The sequence below is a fragment of the Anas platyrhynchos genome, chromosome 3, assembly GCF_047663525.1.
Source record: "Anas platyrhynchos isolate ZD024472 breed Pekin duck chromosome 3, IASCAAS_PekinDuck_T2T, whole genome shotgun sequence".
NCBI lineage: Eukaryota > Metazoa > Chordata > Aves > Anseriformes > Anatidae > Anas > Anas platyrhynchos.
In genome coordinates, this window is record NC_092589.1 from 89994415 (window position 1) to 90020115 (window position 25701).

The following is a 25701-nucleotide window of genomic DNA, read 5'->3' on the forward strand; positions in this document are numbered from 1 at the left end:
ATTCCCAAGTACCATGTAAAATCAGAATACTCTACTATTCAACAAATGTAAAGTAGTACCTTTACTTCTTCACACAACTCTGTAAGACGGACTTCTACGTCTATGTTTTCTGGAAAGATGAGAGTATATAACTATGAGAAACATACTGTCCGAGTCGCATAGTAAAACCTATTATCTCACAAAACAATTTACAAACTTTAAAAAGAAATGAAACTATCAAATAAAACTGGATGTCACATTAAATATCACAATCAACTTTAAATTAAGTAAATGATAAAGTAATTTCTTACTAATGACTGAGATTGAGGATAGAACATGGTCAATAAAAAATGGTTTGCAGCCAGGTATCATGAAGACTTATCCTCAGATCTCATCAAGGATACAATTTTTTTTATTCCAAGTTACACTTGCAAGCACTGTATTATATAGTTTGCACATTAGAACTGCTCAGCTATTCAGCAGCAATATTATCACTCAAAACCAAGGTAACACAACTTATCTTCTACCTCAGATTTTCCAGACATTTGTTAATTCAGCACCGTTTTTCTACAGGTATACTATTTACCTGATTTGTAAGCTACATAAATAAACATAGATTCTTGTCTGATGAGTTATAGTTTGGTCAGATAAAACTGTTCTCTAATTCATCTTTCCCTCAAAAGCTCAATGTCACGAGTAACTCAATCTTCCATGCTATGGCAGCTTAAATTGCATCACAACCTCCAATGTCTTTATTCCTTCATGTAAGATACTGTTCCTTATTAATCATTGCTTTTCTACTCAAGCAAATCCGATCAATTAAATAATAACATTGCACTATGATAAGATTTCCTTCTACATCTGAGGTACCAGTAACAAGGGAGTAATTCACAAACCTAAAATTATTTCTGACAAATATTTAAGTTATTTTTCGGAAAACAGTATTAAGGGAAAAAAAAGCAGTTTTACTTAAAAACATACACCAAAAAAACATGCTTCCAAACCCACAATAATATGTTTAGGATATGGATAATGAATGTAGGCTTGTAGAACAGCAATAGCTTGCTTAGTCATCTGGTCTTTGAATGATACCATCTGGATTTGCTGAGCATATATTGATTTTCAAATAATTGCAATACCTTATGTCTAGGTTTAAACTTAATGACAAATTAACTCACACAACTCAACGTTCTGAGGAAATATGCAATATAGAAATATATGAAGTTCTCAGAAACAAGTTTAGAAATGTTTTTGAAATAAACTACTTGCACCTGATAACTAGCCAGCACTTGATAATTGCTCTGAAAACATCTGAAAACATTTTATATACACATTATATATGTCTTTTGGAGTGTTTGTGGCCACACAGATTTTGTCATTAGTGAAAAAATCAGATGGTTCACTTTTGAGACACAATACTAAGTAGTCATCTTGTCTGCCACACTGAGACTGTGCGTAGGTTTGATACAATAGGTAAAGCTGACGTCTGAAGTCATTTCTGAAAATCCTAAATTATAATGCTATCAAAAAACCTACAATACCAAAAATAAACAACAAAAAACCCCACTAGACAATACAAGACTAGACAAAATTAACTGTTTTATAGCAGCATTGTTCATACATCTAATAAAATTTTACTGGCTCAGCTAAAGTAGTTTTGACTTATTTTTTAAACAAAAATGCAGTTATTCATGATTAAGTTGGTGTCCTACTATGGGCTGAACTGCCATTTTATTCTTCTCTCATCATAAACTGCCTTGTGCTTAAACAGCACTGTACTTTGTCCAACATCAAACCAACAGTGACTCTCTCCAAAGGGAAGGCCGTCCATTTAGATGTGGACAAATGCACCCTAAGCTTTAAGAACATCTTGTGTAGTGTTTGTAAGAATCAAACCTTGAGATACCAAAAGCAATCTGAAAGATTTCACAGGAAGAATAAATACTATCCTTTAATTATTAAAAACAAACAAAAACAAAGTCTGTAATGAACTAAATAAAATAAATTATAAAGAAAAAAAATAATTTTAGCTATTTTATTTAAATGGTGACAACTGACTGAACTCTTCAATCATTTGTTTATTAAAATAGAACAACACTAAAACAAAGCATAATATTTTCTTATTTTATTATCTACACTCAGACCTAAAAATAAGTAGTTCAATTCTACAGATTTCAGAGTTCAACATGCTCTCACTATGGCTAAATAGTGAAATAGTGTTCCTGTTTACAAAATAATATAACGTTTTATATTATTAATAAATATCTGAGGGGTTATATCACCTGCTTTGCAAACATACCTAGGTAGGCGTCTCTCTGGGTTCGTGGAAATTTTCTTCTGAGAAGGCGTTCATAAAGGACCTGCATGCTGGCCTTGGCTAGTTATAGGGATTGCACACACATGACTAGTTACTACACTCCTTTTTTCATCTTTGATTTATTATTTGCCTTAAAGTTAGTAAAAAAGCTTATTGCTAGCCTAGCAATTAGTGCAGTTAGATCAGTACATGAAAGCATATAATTTTGGTGTAATTTCTAGATTAGGTATCACTCATGATATACATTATGCTACCATTCTTTGATTTTCTGAAACCAGTAATACTTAAATGGTCAATTACAGTTACTGAGTCCAACAGTTGTCTCCACATGCTTCTGCAAAATCACTGTCTTTTAAAAAAATTATATGAGAGAGCAACAGCAAAGCGAACAGAAGAAACAAAATTAGGGAGGTTATAATTTAATTGAACATTAAAAAGTGACGATTTGAGATATAAACGGGACTCGAGATTCTCTTCTGCAAAGGTCATATAAAATCTCCACCAAAAAACAGTTCGTTTACTTTAAAAATTAGAAATAAATGCAAGAGAGAGTTTTGTTCTTTGTGAAGTCCAGAGAGCTTCATTTTTTTATAGACATCACAGAAACATGGCTTTTTGTTCCTTTTTAAATTATTATTGTTAACTGTTGATAGATTTTAGAGAAATTAGTGTTAATGATAAGCACTGGTTATTTTACATGAGCAAAGAGTGAGTAATAATAGCATAATTAGTATTTACATTATTAGTTCTTTTTGTTATATCAATTTCCCCAATCAATGTATATACAAAATAACTGCAATAAATGAAAAAAAAAAAAAGATTCAGAAATAAGAAAATAATTATAGCAGAAACTTAAGAATTAAAACAAAAAGCAAAATACCATAATAACAAAATAACAACACAGGAAACAAACCATGAGCAAAATATATACAATGTATGTTAAATGTAAGTACTAATTTTCTTTTAATTTATTTATTTATTTTGAGTATTTCTTTTCAAGCTTGTATCTCGTTAGGGTAAGCTAAGTCATCCAGAGACATGACTAAAGGTCTGATTCAACTACCACCGAAGGTTTTAAGGGGTGTTTTTTTTTTTTTTTTTTTTTTGTTGTGATGTTAATGAAGACTAAAAGATACCTTCCGACTATGTAATTTGATTGTCAGCTTCTTTCCATTACATGTATTTTGTAAGAATGTTCTAGGGGAATTTAAGGTCCTACCTGAACCATTTAAGTATCAAGACACAATCTTAGCCTGTCTTTACAATAACAATAGTGCCAACAGATTCTATTTGGCAAAAAGTGCATTTTGTCCTTACAAGACAGACTAAAAGTTGAGTCATTCATATAATAGGGTGTTTCCCTCCATATCAAGATTAAGATAACTGACACAGAAATACTCTGTACTGTAACTGTAGCAGTACTTTTGTTTCTACAAAGAAAACCCTCAGTTTCTGGTATTTTTCTATGCACAGAGTTTTAACACACTTGTTTCCTTTGTGTTCTTGAGTTATTAAATTCCAGCTCAGTTTGAATAAAAAGATTTTAGATATACAAGATGTATGAAATCAGAGCCAGTTTAGCCTAGGAAAGGGGTTATTTTTAATAACCATCAAAAGGAAAGTGATATATTTTATTAAATTCAACATACCTAGTTCAATTCGGTGAGAAGAGGGGAGCTCCTTTGTTATCATAAGGAAATAGCTATGTAACCCTTTGAAAGCAAGCAGCAAACTGGCACAAAGTGTATAGTGGAAATTATAGGCATGACTGAGGAAAGACTCTGAAACAACAAAACTGCAACCCTAGGAAAAAGAAAAAAAAAAGAAGAAAGATTTAGGCACATACTAATTTCATACAATAAAGGACGTGTTAACAATGTAAATTGCCTGTTTTTATGAATCTCATCCATCTTTTTGCAATTTTCAACAGATTGCAATATCTTAAATAAGGCAAAACAACAAATACTGTAAGCTTTCATTTGCACAGTTTTGAAACAGGTAACGTAGCCTTCTGGAACAATTCTTTTCCCATATTTAAATTATATAATATTCCCATATTATTATTTCCCATATTATATTATATTCCTGGCACAGCAAAGTAACTCTAACACAGTTCATTTTTTATCAAACAATACTTGTGCAGAAAAGATAAAATTCATACCACCCAACAAAATACAAATGAAATGTTCAACTGAAGTTTTCTTACATCTGCTGATAACTGCTTTGTGTAGTTATTGCCAAAGACCACGCTTTCAAGAGAAGGAATCACAGAGTCCCTGTTTTGTGCTGGTGCATTTCTGTTCAACCACGTATTCTTCACTGGGCGAGGGAAACTGCAAAAAGCACAAATGAACCGGTAAGCAAGATAAACAGTGACTGCAATGGATGACACGACTTAATGAAAGAAGAAAGCTTTACTAAAATTAGGCAAAATTCTATTTAAAGAGAAAACAAAATCCCCTGGTTTCATTTACTTTAGAGAAGGTAAATGTATCATTTGCAGAAATCATCGCCACTACAGTAGCAACTGAGAACTGAGAAGATAGCCATCAGAAGATGCTCAATTTGTATTGGGCTCCATGATCCTTGTGGGTGGCTTCCAACTCAGGATATTCTATTAACAGCACCTACTTCAGTCACTAACTACAGTCAGCAGCAGATCTCAGTGATTAAAAACATGAATAAATATTTACACATACAAATATACATGTATAAATACCAATGTTTATACATTCCTTCTCTCTTCTCTGGTTGTGGGTATTATCTCTCTATTACATTGCATACTCTTATTTCTAATAAAAACAAACTCAAAATTTTGTTCAAGGTAACTCAGAAAACAAGCTTCTCCTCACTCTGAACCTTGGGTTACAAAATCATAAAGAAAACTACGTTGACTTAACTTCTTCCTAAGTATTCAGTTCTCATAACGTTTCCATTTGGACACCCAATACTTTATTTGTATTTTATTAACAAGAGATTACCTTATCAGGGGCTGATGCAGAGCAACCAAAGAAGCATGGACTATAACCGAAATGACAGAAAGGTGGAAGTAATCAAACATAACATTGACGTAATGGTGAAGGCCCCGGTGTAAGTTAAAGTGCAACTTTAAAGTTCGGCTACTAATTGGCTGTAGTGTGCTCAGGTCATCTGGTCTAAGAATAAAAAAAAACAAATACATACAATTACAGTGACCACATTCAAGGTGCAATGTGCAAGCAAGTTATTAATAACTGATGCAGATAACAATACTGCATTGGTCTATACTTTGGAATGCAATAATATCTACCCCAGAGGAGAGAAAAAAAAACAGAATGAGTCAAACCAGTTATGAAATCTTAACAGACTTCAGTGTTGGATTTCTTTCTTACTCTCATATACGTCTAATATGAGCACAGTACATCTATATATAGCACAGATTTAATTAGTTTAAAAAGTTAACATATGCTGTTGCTTTAATAAAATCTTCTATATTTAAACTTACGAATAGTCTGTATCCGTGAAGTGTAGATCTAATGTTAGCAGAAAATTCATTTCATTAAGAGACTCCTCAATCTGAAAAGAAATCGTGGAATTGTGAAATCTTTCCATGTCTCTTATTTATACTAATCCAAACTGTACATAACAAGGATTTAAGTATCTGAATATAGTTAAATCAGTTAATGGATTACCTTCCTCTCATCTAACAGCATTTTTATTTTGAAAATCATCACATCGTTCACAGACACTTCCTCATTTTTGTACAGAATCTGAAATGTTTTACTGCAAACTATATTGTCATGGATTGAAGCAGGAAAGGCAAGATCTGCACCTGAAAAGAGAAACAAGGATTAATATTATTGGCCTAGCATCTGGCAACTCCAGAGCAACTAAGTGAATTTCCCATTACTATCAGTTCCATGACCACAATTAAAACCATAACACCAACAATATCTGTGGTTTTCCATTTCAGTCAGCAACTACTGGAATTTGAAGGGAAGCACTTTGTTTCTAAGAAATGCTTTATCAATATTTTTCAATGTAATTTACTTTTTATACAATTTCTAGATTGAAGAATCTAATTTGCTCCAAGTTGGAGTGAAACGCTCTAGGCATCAAAAATTTTAATAACCCCCCTGAAGTCTGTCTTGTTTCATTCACCATTCGTGTTGTTTTACAAGGTTTTACCACACTAAGAATTCGGAATTAACTATCGATGAGGCAGAGGTTAACTGATACATATCACTCCATTGAATTAATCAAGAGCAGCAGTGGTTCCTCCTTTCCTTCCAGATCTTTGCATATTGCTCTGGCCAGACTAGTTCCAAGTATATCACCTGAACCTTTCATTTCCTGCTCAGGATGATATTTCTGCTTTCAATTCAGAAGCTGTTCACCATGAAGAGTGCACAAGAGAGTGATATATGGCTGGGGAACCCGCTGCCAAGAAAGGTCAAAAGACTTTTGGAAGCAATGAGAAAAGGAATAGTTTTAAAAAGTTACTGAGGAAGTATTTAGCAATAATTACTATCCAAGGGTTATCACACAGGAAATATGATGATGGCCACTACCCTGTGAAACAACACATAAAAGAAGGCGGAATTTGGAAGAACTAAGTCAACAGAAATATCGACAGTTTCTTATCTCTCCTCACCAAGTAGCCTCAACAACATTAACCTCTCTCAGAACACTGAGTCTGATAAGTTGTGCAAATGGGAGCGTGAAACATTTTTTAAAACATTTTGATTCTTCTTAATCAATCACTTCAAAGAAGTCCACAAAAGAGAAAGACATCTGCAAAGTTGGCGCTTCGCAGGTTTGGAGTCTACAGACCACTGACAGAAAATCACTGCCTGAGTCTGCGTACAGCAAACACTCCCACTCTATAACCTTCGTTATTGTTCAACCTTCCAACAGAAGCTAGAAACCAGTAAAAAGATTTTTTTGTTGAAGTGCTTTGATACGCATCATTGATCTAGGTCTCTTGGACAAAATAACTACAAAGGATGACTCATTAAATGGCAATTCCCCTAAATAACGGCACGTTCACCTTGCACCAGTCCTTGTCGCATGCTGCAGGTGAAGGGCAGAGAGGGCAGGGTTTCACGTTACGTGTAAGCTGCCAGAACCACACACCATCAGCAGAAGGGATTCTGCCACTGCATGTGGATAGAAAAGAAGTAATGGAGACACATGGCCAAGGTCCGCTTCCTACGCGCTGTCCAGCTCTGTGAGTTACAGCTCTCAGTTCTGCTGACTTGAGAGTAACGTGAAACTGCATCCTCAGAAGTGAGAGAAGGGGAGAAGAGGCAAAGCCAGCACCAGGAACAGGCTGAGCCACGTCTACCTGGGAATCAGGGTCTCACATCAGTCAGGACTGAATTCATTCTTGTGTTGTGAACCTGTGAACATGGTCATCTTGTGTCTAAACTGCCTTACAGAAGAACATCAAACAGGAGATAACATACAGACTACAAATTCCTAATCTGTTCTCTTAATTTCCTAAAGGATTCCTCCATCTCCCTTCAAGTCACAAAAATGCCAGGAGACATTCTCAAGTCCAGGCCTAAGGCAAACAGCTTGCCGTATCACCACTGTAATGACACTTGTCCTGGGTCTGCAGGAACTCAAAGGAACTGCTAAAGGACACGGGAAATAGAAATGTAAGGGAAATAGAAATGTAAGAAACATACAATGGAAATAGAAATGTAAGAAACATGGATTTAAATAAGCACAGGACCTCATGAAAAGGTAGGAAGAACTGGGCAAGGGATGGAAGAAGCAGCAAAGGATGGAGAAACAGGATAGAAGGAGGAACAGGAAGAAAGGAACAAATGAGCACGTACAATTAAACTGGGGAAATAAAAGGAAGAATTAGATCAGAGAGTCCGCAGGTGAGGGGAAAACACAGCTAGGGTAAGGAAACTGTTGGTGACTTGTGGACAGGCTGGGGAGAATGAGAAATAGCTAGGCGAGATGACTTGGACTAGAGTGGGAAAACTGTGACTGCCAAAAAAAAAAAAAAGCAGCCATACCCACTCTTTTGTTGATCAAAGTGGGGAGAAACACACAAGCTGCTGTGGCACAAACTGAGAGAGTGATCTGAAAAGGACCCCGGTTTTGGGGGTTTGGAGGGTTTGTATTTTTGTGAAATGGTTGCTTATCTGAACTGAACTGAGTTTCCCAATTGGCTTTCCAGGCCAAATCAGACACTTGTGTCAATACAGTGCATGGAGCAATACGAAGGTAAAGAGTAGCAGCTGGGGGAACCACAGGCCGATTTGTTTTGACAGCACCGCTGATCTTAACTCCTGTCAAATTGCAGTCTTTAATGCTTTGCCTACTAATGAGCGACCAAAGAGCTAACACATCACAGAATTTATTAACAAAACTGCAGCTTTCTGAGATTAGCTGGAGACTGTTCTAAAATACACCATGAAATGGAAATAAAACATTCTTTTAGCAATATCAAACATCATTAAGTGATGCTATTAAAATTTATGTTTTATTAGAGTGAAAGGATCAGCCTAGCATAGCTAAATTCCCTAAACAACCCTACACTTTGCCACTGAAATGGAATAGCCATGGTTTGTAAGAATTATTTATTTACTTCACATAAATCAAAGCAAACATAAATATGCAGGAAGCCTGATTAAAATTCAGTGTCTAAATTGTGGTTCTTCTCAAAGTTGCTTTTAGAACAGTGTCAAAAATTCAGGTTTCAGCATCCCAGTTTTATATCCCATTTTCTCGGACTGCAGCATGTTCTTCTACCTGGCATTTCCAGGAATTTCATCTGTCACTTGAAAACTTCATTCATTTCCATTTTTCACATTTCTACAGCACACTGAGGTGTGGGCTGTACAGAACTAGAAGAGTGCTAACAGGTTTCTCCAGTTCAACTTGCCTCAACAAAGAAACCAAAAGGCAGTTCTGCTTTCTAGGTCAGGTACAGGAAAAAAATGGGGGGAAGTGGGAAGAAAAGGTGGGGGGGGAAGGAGGGTAAAAAAGGGAAGAGGGTGTAGCTAATTCTGTGCAGGGACTTAAATTAATTTTCAATTTTGCTGCTGGACAGCAAGAGAGCAAGCTTGCAAACAGCAAGACAGGATCCTTTCAGAGCCTTCTTGGAAGGGAAAAAAGGGGAGGTGGTATGTAGCATTCTATATAATTGCTTGTATCTGAAGTTCTCCCCTACTTTGAGGATATCTAGTTAAATGAGAACTGTCCTTGGTAACCTTAGTCCAAAATATAAGAAGACCGAGCATATCGGGGAAAAAACAAAAGATATTAACATAAAGGAATCACCACGTTTCACTACCAGCAAAGAGAATTAACAGAGGAAAATCAGTAACACAAATCTTGCAATCAACTTTTGAGTCTAATTGCTGAAGAGAAATTATAATTTACATTTCAATTGTGTCAATGACTGAATTAAATCACTTTTGTATTAGTTATAACAATACAAGACAAAAAGGATGCTCCCTTAATTAACAGGTCGAGATAATGGCCTCGCTTACTAAAAGGCTTTGCACTTACCAGTTGCGTGTAACAAACTAGCTTCTAACTTGTGTGGAATTCTTGGAGGAATTTTCATAGATGCACGGATCTGGTAAAAGCTAAAGGAAAAGACAGTGATTTGCAACACGTGCTGTACAGTACATCTCATTTACCATGTGCACTTACATACAATGGCAAAGGCAGGAACACAAACTGAGACAGGGGAACAGAGCAAGGGAGAGTAAAAAGCTTAAAACTGTGTTTTTGTGTGTCATCACCCGGATGGATAAGAATATAAGAAGGAAGTCTGAACACAGCTAGACTTTCCACACTCCATGGTGTAAATGGAAGTCTTTATGTAGATACAGGGTAATTTATTGGAGAACTGATATGAGTGAAAAATCAGGATCATTGGCTACACACACACCCATCTCGTGATGATTTACCATGTAGCACATCTATAGGGCTCCAGCTCTGCTGCTGAGGAAACTATTTCTGAAACCGCAGCACACACAGCACCAGGAACCCCACAAAATACCCTGCTTGCCAGACACTCTTGACATTGCCTGTCACCACCACCACCCGGTGCAAACAGAGGGTCACACTAAGCAAAATATGGCAGCACTTGAGTATGAAGACATAGCGCTACTGCCTTTGTGATAGCAAGGGCAGCAGCTGCAGGCATAAAGACTAAAATAAAATAAATTAAACAAACAAAAACCACCACCAACACAAAACCTTCAGTCTTTGTTTTCTGAGTCTCTGCCCCCACTTTTAATGAGCTTTTAAACCTGTTCAGCTCCATGTGGTTCCCAAGCTTGTTTTTGATCTATGATCCCTAATTGTCTCATATACTGATTTTATGGGACTCCTCACGTGACACAAGCACCCATAAATACACACTTAGATGGTGTGTTCTCTCCATCTCATCCCGTTTCAGGTAATTTGTTTTTATTTTAAGGGGTGAGGTGCAGCCAGACCTGCACGAACTTGAAACCACCGAAGCGAGGGAGCAGGAACATCCTCAAGCAGAGGCAGAAGCACAGCCTCAAATACCTTTTGTATGCAATTTCCCTTCTGTATTCCACTCAATCTCATCTCTCATTTTCATGGTCTGGACTATCCAAACTATCCCTGCTTATTTCTTGCTCCAGTTTTGGTTACTAGCACCTCTGCTACACCTGACGATCCAGCAGTTCATCAGCAAATGATGCATCTATTTCCTAGTCTGACAGTCAATCAATAAAAATAATTCTTAATTTAATCCTTCCACAAAACTAATAAATCAGCTATAGCCTGGTCAAAACTATGTATCAAAGAATACATTATAACAGAAGATACTTAATAAGTCAGTGATGTGGCTAGAGGTAAGAGTGGAGAGCAGAATCATTCCTGAAGGCAAAGAAGATTCCAAATACATTTCCTAAGTGATTCACAACCAGTAAACTCTGAATTAATTTTGCACTGGATTAAAAAGTATTATATTAACATTAAGAGTGTAAGGCATCAAGGCGATTAGGAGAGCCCTCTCGTCAATACCCCAGCAGGATGCAATCCACTGATGTCTCCTTTCCCGTGGGCCAGATGCAGCCTCCATCATCCAGTCAGTTACTCATTTCACCACACTGAGGACACGTCCTCACAATACTCGATAACCTCAGCAAGGAGATACTTCTCAGCAGCTCCAGTTTCGCAGTAAGCATTTCTGGATCCCCAGTAAGCATTTCTCAAGAGCTTGACACCCCACGAGCCACATCTTCTCACGACCCAAATGACTAGAATGTGCTAGCAGACCACAGTGCTTGTTGCTTCAGGTATTATGAAAAGAATGTAAAGTAATTGGTGTGGTTAAATATTATTTCTCAGTAGTTCAGAAACACGCCACGTATTTTATTTCATGTCACTCTAACCTTCTACCAAGCTGAGCCCCTTTACCAGCCTTTAAAACAGCCCAAATCTGCACCATTCGCAGTTCATATTTAGAGCCAGGTCTACAGAGCATAACTTTAACTATAGCTTAAAAACTTGAACAAATGTGGAGAGATGACTGAATTAGGACTGCAACAAGGTATCACGCAAGGCAATATCCCTATTAAACCAGTAAGACCCATTTGTCCTGGTGATGCTACTAAATGACTGTTTATAAACCAGGCCTCAAAGAGAACAATAATCAATCGAATTGTTCACGCTTAGAATGTAATTTGTGAAACCAAAGGCCATTGTGACACCCTTACATTTCCTATTATTACATTCAATTCATCAAAAGCAGTGTACTCGACCCTGTATCCAGTAAACCCGATGGATTTTGATGTGAGGTTAATGTGGAGATGGGGGTGTATTTCCTGCTTGTTTGAGACAGGTGGCTTTGATATTCAGCACAGATTTAAACTGTAAGCAGTTTATAACATAAAACATTTACCTGTTAATCTGAAAATTTAAATCCTGTAGGAGTTCATTTTAGGGCAATTTTTTAAATTTTAATTTCCAATCTTGTGCCCAGGTCTTTGAAACAATTATGTAACTGCATCAAGATATTTAAATAACAAGCCCAACCTCCTACACAGTATTTACCCAAATTAATCACTGCCACTCATCTTTAAATACCATATAGATTAAGGATCTATCTGCAAATGTAATACTGTGATACTGAAACAGGGTATTTAATTTACAATGGGACTGTATTTGTAATGCATAAAACAAGGAAGCGTTCTCTAAAGCTGAGACATTCCTCATGCGACAGCAAGTTTCTAAAAGAGATTTCAAAAAATGCACAAATGTGGTTACTCTCTTCTCCCCCAGCCCTGCTCTCCTCATCTTTCCATCTCTGTTTGGTTCAACTCATCGATGTGTGTCACACTCCTTCCTTTTCTATTAAAAGCAAACAAACAAACAACACAATGCCAATGCAAACCAATGACTTCCATCTATTTCCCCTACGAATATGGAACTGAAGCATCGTCTGGTTCTGATGGAGTCTACAAGTGACCCATAAACCTGCTCTATTCAATTGCATCTGCTTGGGAGTCCAGATAACAATTCAGCACCAAAGGACTTGTCACATTCAATTATCCCAGATATCCTTAAAATACTCTGCAAGTAGGATCTGAATACAATCAACTCTCCATTATCTTATCTTTGTAATGGGAGAACGAAGGTATTCTGGATAGTGGAAAATCCCAGACAATAATGATGTTACGGATGCTGGCACGAAGGAAGGTCAGGGCTGGCATGCACGTTCTTAGGAGAAGCTGAGAAAACTGAATTTTTCCAGCCTCCATTTTTTCTGGATGGGTTTTTTTGAACAAGAATTCTTGATTCTTTTACTGTATTTGGAAACAAACAAACAAAAAACATGTTACAACCTTTCCCTTAGTCCCTCTCTTAACTGTATTAAATGAGGAAAATATCATATATTACTGGATGATCTGAACTAGATGATCTTTGAGGTCCCTTCCAACACAGGCCATTCTATAATTATATATATGAGAACATCAGCATCCATATGTAAGGACCCTTGGCTAGCTTTTGTTCCATGAGATGAACCAAGTATTTAACTAAACAGGGAATAAAACCAAGAGAAATATCACCAAGAACTGTCATTTTTACAGTGTGATGGAAGACGCACTAAAAACCCCGACCAGAAGCAACAGCCTGATATATGATAGTTGCTGGATCACTTTATAGATTTTGCATTTATAAGACCCACCACCTGATAATTCATGTAAGATGATGTAAGATGGTTTTGGCATTTTAGAAGCTTAGGCTACAGCAGCAGCTCACGAAGCAGAATCTGAAGGTGAGTCACTGCAGCATGGGCAGTGCCCGAATCCAATCTGGGAAGAAAAGCAGAGCGAGAGCTGGATGAAGGTCTGGCACCACACGACAAAATGATTCTGAGCAAGTCTTTAGCACCGTTTTGTCAAGGCAAAGCAACACAAGCAGGCGACAGCTGCATGATGCTTGCTGATACAAATGATATGAAAGAAAGTCTCCAAAGGGAGACTGAGCAAAGTGAGACTCGAAACAGCCTTCCTGAGTGTTATGAAACTATTTACAAGGTGCTGCAAAAACAGCTCTCCTGATGGGTGATCAAATATGCAACACATCTTTCAGGTACTTTGATCTTAGTGGGTAAGAACATCCAGAAGAGCTCAGATGGATGTCATCAAAAGAATCCAATATTACAATAAATTGCCTGTACCGAGGCCTTTTAGACCATGGACACTTGGCAGAAATTCTTAAGTCTGAAGGAATAAAGTAGATACTTGCCCTCTTATGGAGGATCATCATTCCTGTAAGAGGAATTCCCATCCAAGGCTTTTTAAAAGCTTCACCTTGTTGGAGGAAGAGCAAGCAATTCTGAAACCTCTACAGACACCACTGCATTCAAAATTATGAAGGTTTATTTTCTTCCTGCATTATCTCACTTCCCCCAGATTCCACAGCTGAAACACGGTACTTATTCCTGATATCACTGCTTTACCTGGAGAATGAGGATTCATTACCTGGAGACAGGGGTCACTGCAGGGTTTACTCCCTTGTGGGCCCCTATTTGTCCTTCCCATAGATAAGATAACTCAGTACCTATGGAAATGCATTCTGCTCATTTCCCAAACACCATCGGGCCATCCACCCCTCAGCAAAGGAAACCTTGACTATTGCTAGCAAGGCTCTACAGTGGCAGACCATCCAGGCACGCGCCTTGTTAAAGCTAGAAGCACAGCCAGGTTTTGACAAAGATGATGATCCCTCTTTACTCAGCACTCATTAGACCACATCTGGAATCACGTATCCAGCTTTGGGACCCCCGGCTCGAGCAAGTTCAGCAAAAAGCCATCAAGTTGGTTGGGCTGGAGCACAGGAAAAAACGGCTGAAGTCACTAATGGAGGACTTCTAAAAATCCAAGGGATATCTGTCAACCCAAGTCTATGTAGTACGCTAAACGTGTGCACATGCTGAGGTACACTGTCTCATTTGGTCCTGAAAATAACCATATGCAAGTCCATAATCATGTTATTAAACCTGCAGCTTAGTGTCCTTACTACAGACCTTGTAGAAAAAGTCCTTCTGAAAATGGTAGGTAGACTAACTGCTCTCCAGTGGACAGAGGAGATATTTATTGCCCACACTGCATGAAGGATTCAATCTTTTTCAAATGAGCTGCATTAAAATCTTCAAGATGCAGGATCTGGCATAAGCCAGAATTACGTTCTGACACTGCAATATTGTCAGGTTTCTTTTTTCACTGGGATCATCATTTAGGTAGCTTATATTTTTCCATTAAATGTGTTGAAAAGCATCATTTATAATCTGAGCAAGAAGTGGGTTCGACAATAATTGGAATTTATCTTGCTACTAACAGAAAAGGAAATATAAGAAGGAATGGTTATTTGACTTTTGAATGCTCCCACATGGAACCAGAGGCAGTAATGCGTGCAAATGCAGTCAAAAAGAACAACCATTATTAAAACAAAAATCTCATGCATAAGAAAGTGTATGTGCTTTTACAGAGATGGCCGCATGAGCATTTACTTGAAAAACACTTACTTTGCCGGCTAAAGCACATTCCAAGGGAAGCATACGTCCTGAAAAAGCTTTATAATACAGTTCATCATTGAGGTAAAAGTTTTATGCAGTTCCTCTTGCCAAGCAGAGGACAGGCAGAAATGCACACAGCAGATTCTGACCTTCCCTTGTCCCTGAGTCCCCGTGTGCTCAACGCACACACAAATGCCTTCAGTCACACTAACATGAGCAAACACTGAACATCTTGGACTGCAGCACTCATGCACAGCAGGTCACCTGCAGGGCAGCTCCTACATCTATCAGTCCTCAAAACGAGGGGACAGCTGTGACCCTGCAGATGTAAAACCTCAGGAGAGCTCCTGGGACCTACCAAACGCGCGGCCCTGCTGAAATCCACGTGCTCAGGTGCAGACCACCACTGAGACTTCTCTCCTTCTCTGCTGTCCAAGGGGACATCAAAGAGACGGTTGTGGCAGAGCAGCTCAGGCAAGCAAGCTTCACTTGGTGCACAGGCAAATGCAGAACAGAAACTCCCACTGCACTGAGGGGTCGAGGCAGCCACGTATTAAAAGAATCCAAGAGTGACAGAAAGAACATTGCCTACTTCTGTTCAACATCTCTGTCCTACAAGCTGAGCCCCTTGCTACTACAGAGATCCCACACTACTAATTCTTTCAAGGATTCATAAAAATCCATCTTAAAAGCAATGAAGGTGTTTGGCATTTCACACAACCGGTCACAACCTTTTACTGCTAAATGCCAGCATCCACACATTTTTCAAGGCAATCTGAGCCTGCCTGTGATGTTTGGAGCATTTCAAATGACCTTGGAGCACAAAACCTCTATTTTAAACGTTGCTACAAATTATTCAGAATTATTTGGTATCCTGTTAAAGTTAAAACTAGTTACAGAGCTTATCCAAACAGGGAAGCAGTTGATACAGGCATAGAATACACACAAAACTTCCCATCCTACACTCACCTTGTGTAAGTGCTTCCAATCTATAGCACCAGGAGATTACACTCTGCTGTCATTGTGGGGTTTCTGCCATTTAACAAATTCCATTTCAGATCCTTGAACAACAGGAAATCATTGCGCCCCGAAGACTTTGTTTGAACTCTTTTATCAAACCTATCTATGAAAAATCCAGGTATTTTTCAGATGGGTAAGGCTATTTTTATTAAGAAATAAAGCAAAACAATTGTTAAGCCAAAAGTCTGATGACATTTATTTGGAAGCATTTATTTGGAATACCTCAAATAAGTCACAGCAGCTTGTTATGAAACAGGATCATATACGACAGGGGAGACCAGAAAGTAAATGCAGTAGGGATTTTGCCTTGTTACTACACAAAGCTTTTCCCCATATTCCTACCAGCAGCAGCTCGGGCAGAATTCCTGCAGTGGCTATCAATGTTTGTTTAAAAACTTGAAAGGGAAATACTCTTGAACCACAGTATTTTAAGAGCCACATAAATGTATAGTAATAGCTCTCATTTAATCAAGTAACTCTTAACTTGTATCAGTCTGTGTTTATAATTTTAGTTCCCCTTTTATTTCCTGTTATTACTGAAGGGAACAAAAAAAGAAATCATGCTATCTTGCCTCTTTAAATTATAACAGCTCCATGAAGCTCATCTTCAGAGCTAATGATTTCCTACGTTCCCTAATAAGAGAACTTCCTAACTGTACTTATTTAGCTTTATTTTTTTTTAGTTGATTTATTGATTCAGGATAGTAGCATCATAAATGGTGTATTACAAGTGTGTATCTGCTGACTGGCTCGACAGCTTTCTGGGGACAAAGGTATGGGATGCAGAGTTTTGCTGGCACGTAGGGCCACCGTTTTTTCCAAAGCTCCACCTCTTGCAAACAGGCAGTGGTTCTTACTCAGACACATCATAACATGTTAATTTTGAAATCAAGGTTTAGCAAACACAACAGATGGGAGACCAGAAGACAAGTCTGACAACTCATTTTCTGGTACTTACTGCCAATGGTCTTTCAAATCTTTTTTTCAAGCTTTGCAGCTGTGCAATTCTGTTCCTCTCATCTGCCAGCAATCAAATACACAAGCTTTACAATTCACTTTGTGACTTGCTTTCATGAAATGCAATCTCTGTTTTAAAAGCAAATATATCATACATTTAACCAGAAACAGAAATTCAGGTACCACAGAGGAAATTCTCACAAAAACATGTGACCAAAAATGCACATTAACTGTCCATCATGTTGTATGTACGATACATTACATAAAGGTGTTACTCTTTTAACCCTTACTAACATCTTCATCTTCCCCTGTAGAAAGCTACATCACTCAAGGAAGTCACATCAGCTCCTCAAGTTCATTTTTTTGGTCTGCAGCAGAATTCAAGATCTGTTTGTCTAAATTCTTCTTCAGGTGATCCAAAGCATTCATAAATGTCAAATGAGTATGGTGAGCATTCAAGACATGAACTCAGGAGATTCCTGAACACACCACTTCTTACCCATCCGTGTAAAGGAAACAACTTGCTTCTCTTGGATGGACTTTTTTGTATTTTTTATTTTTGCCAAGTTGGAGCCACCTCCTACAGCTAAAACATCTTCATTCTCTCCTGTACCTTTACAAGAGCAAAGTTAAAAATCCAAACTCACCAGAGTTAACCTTCAGATACCAGTTTAAATTGGCTTGAAAATGAGCCTAGACTTTTAAAATATAAGGACTTGGAGGGGAAAAAATGAATAAAGAGCTCTGTTTTCCCCCTTCACTCTGCCCTGCCCTCCCAGACCCTTACTCTTGCCCCTGTGCTGCGGTGTATCAGCCTGTTCCCAGCTACACCAGCATGCTACCTGCAGACAACACTGCCACTGGACTGGTCCTGCAGCGCTCGTGCGGGAGCTCTGACAGCACAACGGGAGGGCAAGAAACAGCCAGGAGCAAGGAGAGGAGAACCTGCGAACTGGCACTGCCACCCAAGCTCCGTATCCCCAAATGACAGCTCAGGGAAATCAGAACTGACGCACCTGATGTCTGCCCCTATCCTGTACCCTGCGGGCAGGGATGCCAAGCGAGGTGAAGGCAGCAGCTGAAGCAGAAGGTTTCTTTCAACACATACTCATCTCTGGGCTGCTCCCTCTCAGCCTGAGGTGTGCTGATGCAGCAGACTCTCCTGTTTGAGATGTCTTCCCAGCACAGAGGCTGAACTACAGGCACCTCTCTCCGAATGAGGTCCAGCCTTACAGTTCATAGCCCGGAGGCTGGTTGGTGACAGGCAGGGATCCCACTCCTCTGTTTCACCTTCTGCTCCTGCACTGGCACCGACTAGCAGTGAGCTTGTGGAAGGTGAGCCAGGGAGACAAACTGGCAAAAGCAGAACCATGTCCTGTGTTTTTTTGTTTTTTTTTAATTTTTCTGCTGGCCTAGCATTTTGAGCTGACCCACCATAAGGCAGAAAAGCCACACTGCAGGCAAAACAAAGTTATGTGGATAAACATGAATGTGTTGAAGAGCTCAAATATGTACTTATGCCATCTTAGCAGCCTAAGCCTGGAGCGCCTCTAACCCTCTGAAGTGTCTTGAGCTTCTCACCTGTCAACACAAGTCAGAGCTAGGAAAGGGGAACAAGTTCAGGAGTATGAAAAATGGCTAAAAATCTGAGAGTGCGAAAAGTTATTTTGTATGGCATACAGTAACTGGCAAAGGTACCAGGAGATTTAAGGAGGGAAAGAGGAAGATTTTAAGGAGAGATGTGAAGCAACACGAGTCTTTTGTCACTTGCCTGGTGACAGGATGAGGGGGAGTGGGCTGAAGTTGTGCCAGGGGAGGTTTAGGTTGGATATTAGGAAGAACTTCTTTACTGAGAGGGTTGTGAGGCATTGGAACAGGCTGCCCAGGGAAGTGGTTGAGTCACCATCCCTGGAGGTCTTTAAAAGATGTTTAGATGTAGAGCTTAGGGATATGGTTTAGTGGAGGACTGGTTAGTGTTAGGTCAGAGGCTGGACTCGGTGATCTTGGAGGTCTCCTTCAACCTAGATGATTCTGTGATTCTTGAATAAAGCACCTGATGGAAGCAGAAGCAGCAGGCCTGGAGGTGTGACAGGGCCTGGCTCCATATTCAGATGAAGCTGTATTTCTCACACCATCCAATAAACTGCTGCCTGTGATTACAGACTCAGATCTGTATAAATGTACGAATAGATGTACATGCAGCAGAAGGGGCACAACAAGACCCAATGCCAGAACCTCCTGTCGTACCACAAGGCAGTCAACACTGTGGAATACTGAATGGCATTTGAAGAAGCAGAGAAAGATGTTTAATGGATGTCAAACTAACTTAAAGGACTAACATAATCATCTTTCTGCTATAACCACGTGCACAAAAATAGGTCAGAACACTTAGAAATGTCAGATTTTTCCCTAGTTTTCATTACCATCACATAGAGATTGGTCTGAACTGTAAGCCAATGCAGAATCTACATGCTACAAAAAAGTGCTGCTGAACTTGTGAAAGAGTCTCAAAATTAGCAATTTTAATGACTAAGCATGTATTTAATGCAACGTTAAAGCTGCTGCTGCTGGCACACGCCACTGCAGAATCCTCAGCTCAGTAAAAGTCAGATTTAGAAAGAGAAGTCACATACTCAAGAAACCACTACACAGATGTCTTCAACCAGCACCTCAGTGAACACCTGCTCTCATTCTACCTTCATACAACACACAGAAGCTAATTATATTGTTCTAAAGGTTAAAATAAAAAAGGGTTTTATCTGGAGAAAATCATTTTATATTCAGTTCTGTCTCCATTGTCATTTACCTTCTCACTAAACTGAGCTCACTGATCATGTTTCTGCTGGCAGTCTTCACAGCAGGACAGCCCCATGCCATGCTGACACTCGATCTTTATAGCACCATGTGAAATGGTACCTGGTCTTACTAACACAAGGCACATCTTTCTTTGATCACAGGAAGAAAGAATTACACACAGACCTCCAAGCGTAGTCCTCAAAGGAGGCCATATGACATAAGGCATGTCATAATTACATTTAACCTTATTGTCACACAAAACAGTTACACCTACCACAATGCTACCAGGTTCCAGCAAGAGATTAAGATAGCATAAGCACATATTTGAGCACTTTTTTTCTTAAAAAGTGAATTTTGATGAATTCAGTGTCTAGAGGATATGTCTGACTCATTCAAAATAATGAACTTCAAATGTTATGTTTTTAAGTTTCATTCCAGAAGGACGATGTAGAAGAGCTAAAGCCTGAACAAAATTCAGGTGACTTGAGATTTTAACCCAATATCTGCGAAGTCTCAAACATGTAGTAAATAGCCATGAACATTTGACAAATCCTGAGTTGTATTTTTGAACAAATATTGGCTGGGGGAGGGTTGGAGGAAATAAAAAAGAGAAGATTTTGTAAAACATCCCTCCAGTACAACTACAATTACCAACTGGTTGAGCACGCTTCAAGAGCTTTATTTTTTCAGCTAACTCAAAGGGAGCAGTGCTCAATTTACACTTACTTTTCCGATTTCTACTCTCAATAAACGTAGGGCTTTTTATTTTTAAAAGGCACAATTCTAAAGGACCATGATATGGTACTTCAAATGGTTATTCCTCTTTGGGAGCACACCATGTTGTTGACCCCTCAGACATCCTGCATCAGAAGGGCTAATTGGATATTTGATCATACTAACATGTATCTTCTGAAGCACTACCAACAGAGGATATGACTTTCTTATACCTCATTCCCAGTTTTACCCATTCTTGCCTCAGAGCAAGAAGGGCCTGTGTATGTGCATCCACCACTGAACCAGAATCAGAAATTGATCCACCTCTAAAAAATATGAATAAAAGAAGAAAAGTATCTGCATTTTTTTTCCCAGACAGAATATTCCCGTTTTTACAGCCCAGCCCTCCAAATCTTGAATCTGCAATACTGCTATTCATATTGCTGTACAATCATAAGCTGAAGAACAGTGCTTATCTTGCAACTGTTAGACAAATTTGACAGCTTTCTTCTCCCTTTGAAGAGATGGCATTACATTAAGGAAAGATCAGAGCACAATACTTCAGAAGATACGCGACACGACAGAAGGGAGTTCAGAACACTTACCTCCAGAAAGCTGTGTCATACACTAATGTAGTTTGAAAGCAAAAGTTCGACTGAGGTTTATGAATTCCAAAGAAAACCAAACAGCTCAGCCTGAATGTGCCAAGTACCCTGCCAGTCTGTTACCTGATCATATGCTAATGGCACAAAGCACAGAACTCCTTTATTTAGGAACAGAAACTGTCCATCTCCTGATGTAGCCAGAAGAAAGATGAATTGCCCCACTCTTCAAATTTTAATTTACTGTTAACAAATTATAAAATTAATTCAGACAACTCACTGGATACAGGGAAAAACAAAACAAAACAAAACAAAACAAACAAACAAAAAAAAACCTTTCATATGTTGCCTGATTCCTCATTAAATTACCCTGTAATGATAGTAAGATTCATTAAGATTCCTACTCTGATTCAATGTGTTGTCTTTTACACAACCAGACACATGGAAGCATAAAATGTCAATGCTGCTGAGATACATCAGCAAGAGTCTGCAAATGAGAAAACAAATCTATGGCACAGAAGAATACTGTAACACTAATTTTCCAATAGTCTCTGAATTCCTAAAGCTTAAATTCCTTTGCCTTTCAATGAGGCTCAGGTTCACAAGCAAATTAGTGCTACTGAAATCCTCCCAATAACCTAATTTCAGATGTGATATGCATCCAAAAAGTGTTTTCACATGCCTGTGATATTGCACCCCATGATGAAACTTCTACTTGGCAAAACAAGACAAAGCAGAGACAGAGACATTGCTATGGAAAAGCTTCTAAATCCATCTGGCTAGATGTGTGTGCACATGGCTATCACTGACAAAATAATAAAAAAAAGTGACAAAAATAAGAATTTAACATTGGGATTTTAAGAATGCAAACAGGTAGAGAAAATGTAGACTAAATCTACAGCTTCTCCTTTGTAGATTTTTCCAAGAGGAAAATTAGTATGGAAAAATGAATACTGTGGTTTCAAAACTACCTGAGAAATAGAGCCTGACAGCGAGCCCACGCTGCTGACAGGAGTCAGGCAGCACAACACAGGAAGGGTGGAGACCTCGCTTTCCCAAGTGTGCTTGATGCTCTGAGGAAAGAGGAGTCAGGAGGCTGACAAGGTCAAAACGATAGCCTTGAAAGTGGGAGAACATAACACATGCTGAGACCAAAGGAAAATTCATGGAAGTCAGTAAGGGAATTTGCCAGTTTCTGCTACAGGACAAGGTAGGGAAGATGTTTGGTGGTAACAACAAAAGCAAGCCCATAATCCACACTTCTTCCTAAGGCTGCCACATCTTCAGTTCGTAGTGTGACTGGCTGTCATTCTCAAGTATCACATAATGAGGGGACCTTAAATCACAGTAAATATGACTGCCATCCAGTGACAAAACTCAGCACATTAATACAAACAAGCATGAATAAAGCATCATACTTTCAAAGTTATAAACCTCCACAGGCATCTGTTAGCAAAACAGAGTAATTCATACTGTGCTGGGCAATGGCCTGTGGATTATTTCAGTAGGTTATGCATTTATTTTTACATATAAAAAGCGTAAAGGCAGTGAATATCACTGATATGTCTTAGGTGTAATCACAAAGTTTGAGAAATCTCAAAATCACAAAACAAAGCTAGATCCCTCAATACACAAAATCATGAGTATTTAAAAAAACAGCGCTTAGCTGTGAGACGCTGCATTTTCCTTTTTCCAAACAAAGGCTGAAAAGAAGCACCTGAATCACAGAATAATTGAAATTGGAAGCAAAGCCTGGAAGTTATCCAGCCCAAACACCTGCAGAAGGCAGGTCCCACCAGACCCTGCTGTGCTGGCACCTGTCCAGTCAGACTTTCAGTGTTTTCAAGGATGAAGGTTCCACATCCTCTCTGTGCAACCTGGTCCAGTTGGTGAAAAAGCATTCCTCATGCACAATCTGAATGTTTCATACGGCAGCTTGAGCCTCTTGCCCATCGTCCTATCACAGGAAAACTGCAAGAAGAGCCTGGATCTGTCTTCTCCAGCCATACAAATTAGTAAGGTCTCCCTTTCACCTCATGTGTTCACTGTCCACCAGGTACTTTTCTGCAAAGCTGTCTTCCAGCCAGTTATCCCTCATCCTGCACTGCTGTATGGGGTTGTTGGGTCTCATTTGTGTGACTCTGCCTTTAACACAATGTCAGCTCATTTCTCCAGTTTGTGTAGGTCCTTCCAAAGAGCTCTGTTTTCCACTGTATCCAACCATTCCCTGCAAAGTGTAATCATTCAAAAAGTTGCTGAGAGGGCACGACGTCTCATCATCCAGGCTGTTAATCAGAACACCCAACAGAACTGATGCTGCATCCACCTGTGAGGGATGCCACTAGTCATTAACGACAAGCTGGCCTTTGCCCCACCTGAGCACAACGCCTGGAGCCCAGTCACGCAGCCAGTTTTCCATCCATCTCCTTTTCCATTTCTCCAGCCCGCATCTCCCTCGTACTGCGTTATATTTCCCTTTGTATTTATAAAAGGCCAGTACTACAGGGCCCAACTCTAACCGGAGCCTTTATAAAGTAAGACAACAGAAGAGCTTGAAGCCTTGCCATCTCAGATGGGTCTTCTTTTATTCATTTTGTCACACAATACTCACGTATCAACCACGGACTGTTTGGGCAAAAATTCCCATGATCACATCACCCTGGTTGAAAAAGGAAAACTATGTGCAGCCTTATCTAAATGTATCAACAGTTAAAATAAGCCAGCAGGGCAACCTGGAGCAAGTTTGCTTTTAAGCAAGCAGTGCAGAGCTATAAGAAAATATTACATACTGAGATAGCTAAATTAGATAAGAAGAAGTTGTGTTCTTTAACTACATTACATTCCTCTGCTACTTACAGCTGCAGTGCAACTTCCAGGAAAAGCCATTCGGGTCCAACAAGGACCCCACTTGCTACATGCTGGTTCGAGTTCACTGAGTGCTTTCTGTGTATGTGAACTTGATCTCTCCTAGAGAAAGTTAAACCACCAGTTTGTGACATCTGCATACCATAAAATGTGCTTCAGCCCAGGGGACAGAAAGGTCTGAACCAATCACTGGTACAAACAACTTCAAAACACACTCATGATGAAAACATCTGCCCCAGAGGACCAGACTAAACCTAGTCTGAAGTAATCCTGGAACCACATAGATACAGGGACCTCAACATTGCTTCTAGCACTTTATTCTGAATGTACCAAATTAATTGCTGGCATAAATAAAGTCCTACATGCTTCTGGAAACAATGTCGCTACAGATACAAACCCAAGAAAACATGCTACAGTGAGATGCAATAGATGGCAGATGTCTTCAGATGGTTCTGAAAGCAGGAAGAGATAATGCTGTTTGAGACTGAGTACTGGGATATGTGGACCCCACAGAAAAGCGTGGGGGGAGCAGCCTGTCACAAATTCAGATGACTAAACTGATTCACTTTATACTTAATGGGAAAGACAAATGACTGACATCTAAAAATACATCAGAGTGAACACTCAGGCTGAAAAAGTCATTTAAAGCACAGGACAAAGCTGGTAGGAAAAATAAACAACTAGACATTGATCAGAAGGAAATTCAGGCTGGACATTATGATATCTCCAATAACTAGAAGAGTGAGAATCCAACTTCAATCTCCGACCAAACAGTTCAGATATAAATCCCCTAAGTTTTAAGAAGGAGCTTGATCTGCTTGATGCAATTACTTGAAATGGCTGCAACTGTATTTTACACAGTCCGAAAGTCCATTGTGCTTCTAACACCATGAGACAGACAAGCTAAGCTGTGTTGGCTTGAACGCACCCTGTCCCAAGCAAACACACAACACGCTCAGTTCTGTACCTGACTTCTGGTGAGAGAAACCAGGCTAAATGCAGCAGTAGCTCAAAAACACAAAGCCAACAATGAAATTGAGATATTTTTTTCCCTGCTGATTCAATCCACCAGCAAAGAGCTCCTCCAGCATTATCATATAAGTATTACATTCCTATCTCCACTAAACACAAAGGCTAGAACTTGCCCAAATTGACAGAAATGACAGAATTCACATTACTCAGTCTTTTGACTTATTCTGGCAGCTTCTTCTCCTTCTTGACATTGCTTTCTAAGGGAACATGCCCAGAGTTAAAGGTGCAGCTTGAAACCAGAGAGGCAGTATCTGCTAGCCATTTTTCTCTTTATGTCAGCATTTTGCCTCCCTCAGCTTGCTGTGTGAGTTTCCTGCATTTTAAAGAGTAAGCTAAAAAGCAACAAGCAGAGTTGAGCACTGGTAATTATAATGCTGTAGTTTGCTTCCAAACTACCTTTCTGA

The 25701-nt window shown here is 39.0% G+C and overlaps 1 protein-coding gene across 3 annotated transcripts in view; it reads right to left on the bottom strand.

Annotated features, from left to right (window-relative positions):
- The window catches only part of FAM135A (family with sequence similarity 135 member A), a 78893-nt gene that overhangs the window by 35583 nt on the left and 17609 nt on the right, over positions 1–25701 (bottom strand). For 2 of the 3 annotated variants that reach the window (XR_011808517.1, XM_038176078.2), the window contains exons 4-11: positions 9812–9891; positions 5968–6107; positions 5781–5851; positions 5278–5451; positions 4503–4629; positions 3946–4099; positions 2279–2356; positions 60–109 (exon numbers count right to left, since the gene is read on the bottom strand). Coding sequence is in view for 2 of the 3 variants with exons in the window: in XM_038176078.2 (XP_038032006.2) it covers positions 60–109; positions 2279–2356; positions 3946–4099; positions 4503–4629; positions 5278–5451; positions 5781–5851; positions 5968–6107; positions 9812–9891 (874 nt within the window). In the remaining variant the exon portion in view is untranslated. The remainder of the gene's footprint in view (positions 1–59; positions 110–2278; positions 2357–3945; positions 4100–4502; positions 4630–5277; positions 5452–5780; positions 5852–5967; positions 6108–9811; positions 9892–25701) is intronic. The other variant, XM_038176079.2, reaches the window with a different exon arrangement.